General features: G+C 43.0%; 1 protein-coding gene across 15 annotated transcripts in view; it reads right to left on the bottom strand.

Annotated features, from left to right (window-relative positions):
• fgfr3 (fibroblast growth factor receptor 3) overlaps positions 1–2,978 on the bottom strand; it is an 85,202-nt gene that overhangs the window by 17,303 nt on the left and 64,921 nt on the right. For 3 of the 15 annotated variants that reach the window (XM_032526137.1, XM_032526134.1, XM_032526141.1), the window contains exons 8-9: positions 2,277–2,421; positions 607–779 (exon numbers count right to left, since the gene is read on the bottom strand). In XM_032526137.1, coding sequence (XP_032382028.1) covers positions 607–779; positions 2,277–2,421 — 318 coding nt within the window. Of the gene's footprint in view, positions 1–600; positions 783–1,350; positions 1,496–2,276; positions 2,422–2,978 lie in introns of all 15 variants that reach the window. The other 12 variants (XM_032526133.1, XM_032526128.1, XM_032526140.1 and 9 more) reach the window with 7 other exon arrangements.

Raw genomic sequence — 2,978 nt, 5'->3', positions numbered from 1 at the left:
ACTCTATAATTTACAAAGACCCAACAATTCCATGCAAGATTATCATCTATTATAATATACCTGCTGAATATGAAATGTCATAACTTTGAGTGGACTCAGATCCGAGGATTCTGTTAGATTATCATGTATCATTTATAGATTTTATGGATTCTATGAACTGTTGAGGTTGTTTTCTTAAAATAATTCTGCTGTAGTTCAGTTTGGAGAAAAAGGCCCGTTTAAAACTGAATTTGATGCAGTTAAAGTGTTTGAGTGTTGATTTTCAAAGATAACGCAATATTTTTCTTCACTTTCTGTGTCTGGAATCCACCATGGACATTCAAAAGGTTTGTGTCTAAAGCCAACTGCGTTTGCTGGAATGAGGAATTAAAAAAAATGCTTGATAATTATGGCAAAAGTACCTCAGGAATTAAATTATATTGGTTTTCTTGCAGGTTATATGATGTTTTGGATGCAGTTTCTGTGGTAAAAAGGGCCAGATTTCTAACATCTCCGTCTGCATAATGGTGGACTAAAGGTGGTATATTAAATAAAGCCAAGCTAAACACAGAGACAGAAGAAGAAGGGAAAGGTGTTCATACGAATCTTGTATCTACTTTCTGTTACCTGTCTCTTGAGGGGGAACTTGGACAGTTTCTGCACGGGCGGCGTGGGCAGCGTCTTCTGCGTCGTCATGCGCATGCGGCAGAGGACGACGATGACCACGGCGAGGATGAAGAGCACGCAGCCCGTCACGTAGATGAGGATGTCGGCGTAGTAGTCCTCCTTCTCTGGGCTCACTGCTTTGGGGAGGAGGAGGTCACGGACATGGGATCAGTCAGTCAAAACACAAGAATTTAGTGAGAAACATGATCTTTAGTCACACTTTTACACCCTCAATCTCACTAAAATATATTCTTCTTTATAATTACAGACGAATATTGCTTTGCTCAGTAGCACATTATACCTGAACAAATTGTAAGGAGCACTTTTCTATGGAATAGCATCCATAAATCAAAAAAAGAAACCGATCAGAAGTAATCAGCTTGCAGTTCTATCCCTGCAGCAGGTAATTGCACCTGCGATGTGTTTCTCCCGAGCCAGATAATTATTGTGTTGAACACAAAAAGTACTTTGTGCCTCGTAGCCTTGAGACGTTTACCCAAACACGTTCAGCTCGCCCAATTAAAGGGCCCACGACACAGTTTCGGTGCACTTAAAACGCAATCTGCGATAATGCACAATACTTCTGCTTTGGAAAAAAATGTTAAATGTGTGCTACTGAGCAAAAAACAGTACAGATGCAATGGTAGTGATGGAGGAAATGGCTGACAAAAGTCCAAAGAGCCCGCAGAGAGAGGAGGAATGTACCTGGAAGCACCGTCAGCCACGCAGAGTGGTAAGCAAAGCCGATAGAGTTCCCTGCCAGACAAGTGTACTCGCCCGCATCCTCAAAGGACACATTGGTCAAGAAGAGAATCTCTAGCTCCTTATCTGTAGTGTTAATACCTGCCGTCTGTGGAGGATGAGAGAGGGAGAAGATGGAGGAAGGAGAAAAGAAGGAGAGAGAGAGAGAGAAGAGATATCATGAGCCCAAAGCTTCTTAGAGGAAACACCAAATAACCGCCTGCTGGAGGAAAAGGACAGGAGGATCTGAAAGAGTCAGCAGGGCTGACGCCACCGACACCTGAAAAACACCCAAGAAGCACCGTCACCACGCTGCCATAGAAACCTGCTGGTTCAATCTAAAACCACACGCAACCCAGAAACAAAACATCCCTTTATTATTATTATTATTATTATTATTATTAAGTTCTATGTAGTAGGTGAACAAGTGATTGATTCTAGTATGGTGGTCTGCTACATTCTGTCTTCTTCCAAGATACTGAGATTACTAAGATTACTTTATTGAGACATTATCTTAAAAATAGGTTGAAATACTGCAATGTCTGGTTTTATTTGTTTTAGCGCTCAGTATTAGACAAAAATAACTTGAGGAGATTATTGATACGACATTGCAGGCAGAGTTAGGGTTTTCTCTCGGCTGCCGCTACAACACACGTGAGTTTAAATTAAACCAGCGAGAGGTTTACCTAACACCAAAGCAAAGCAATTGTATGGAATGTGGACATTTCAAAATGAGAATTCTAGCAGAGGAATGGGTGTGTGTGTGTGTGTGTGTGTTGTCCTATTAGCGACCCACAACCAAGAGGAGCCCCGCAGAGATGAGAAGACACAGCGGAGGATCAGTGTGTCCATGTGGTGACGGCGGCAGCCGCTGGGAGCTCAGGATTTACCTGGATTGTGTATCTTAAGCCAGAAAGCGTTTTCTGACTTGCCTACAAAGTTGGAGGCGCGACACCAGTACTTCCCAGCATTTTGCTCTGTCACGTTGGACAGTTTCAACTTACTGTGGGCCTCAGTGTGTTTACTGACAACACTCTGTGAAGGGAAAATCGAGAGGCACAGTGAGGCCTGTAAATGTACAGAACATATATGCAAACACACATACACACACACAGACACACACACACACACACACACACACACACAAAAGCACAGTGGAGCAGGCTGTCAGTTTGTGAGATTAAAAGCATTACAACGTCAAACCTGTAAGATCGTAAACACGTACACACATGGAAACAACGTAACACGAGCTGTCTATTGGTAGATTAAAGGCATTTCAGCATGTCAATCATCTCTCAAAGTGTGTGTACACACACACACACACACACACACACACACACACACTGCTCGAGACAGGCTCTCCGGCAGATGAATAATTAAACGGGCAAAGCACGTAAAGGAGAAAACATATCATGTTTTACGGTTTGCTTAATGAACATCCCGGGCTCGGCTCCAGACACCTCCCTCACTCCCTCCCTCCCTCTCGCGCTCTCTCTCTCTCGCCCCACGGCGGGCCGAGTCACTCATCGTTAACTCTTTTTCCAGGCATCAAAAGAGCAATTCAGGCATTTCTCCAAAAAAAAAAAAAAAAA

Source organism: Etheostoma spectabile, chromosome 9, assembly GCF_008692095.1.
Source record: "Etheostoma spectabile isolate EspeVRDwgs_2016 chromosome 9, UIUC_Espe_1.0, whole genome shotgun sequence".
Lineage (NCBI taxonomy): Eukaryota > Metazoa > Chordata > Actinopteri > Perciformes > Percidae > Etheostoma > Etheostoma spectabile.
The sequence above is the reverse complement of the archived record's forward strand: the minus strand, read 5'-3'. Positions and strand labels throughout refer to the sequence as shown.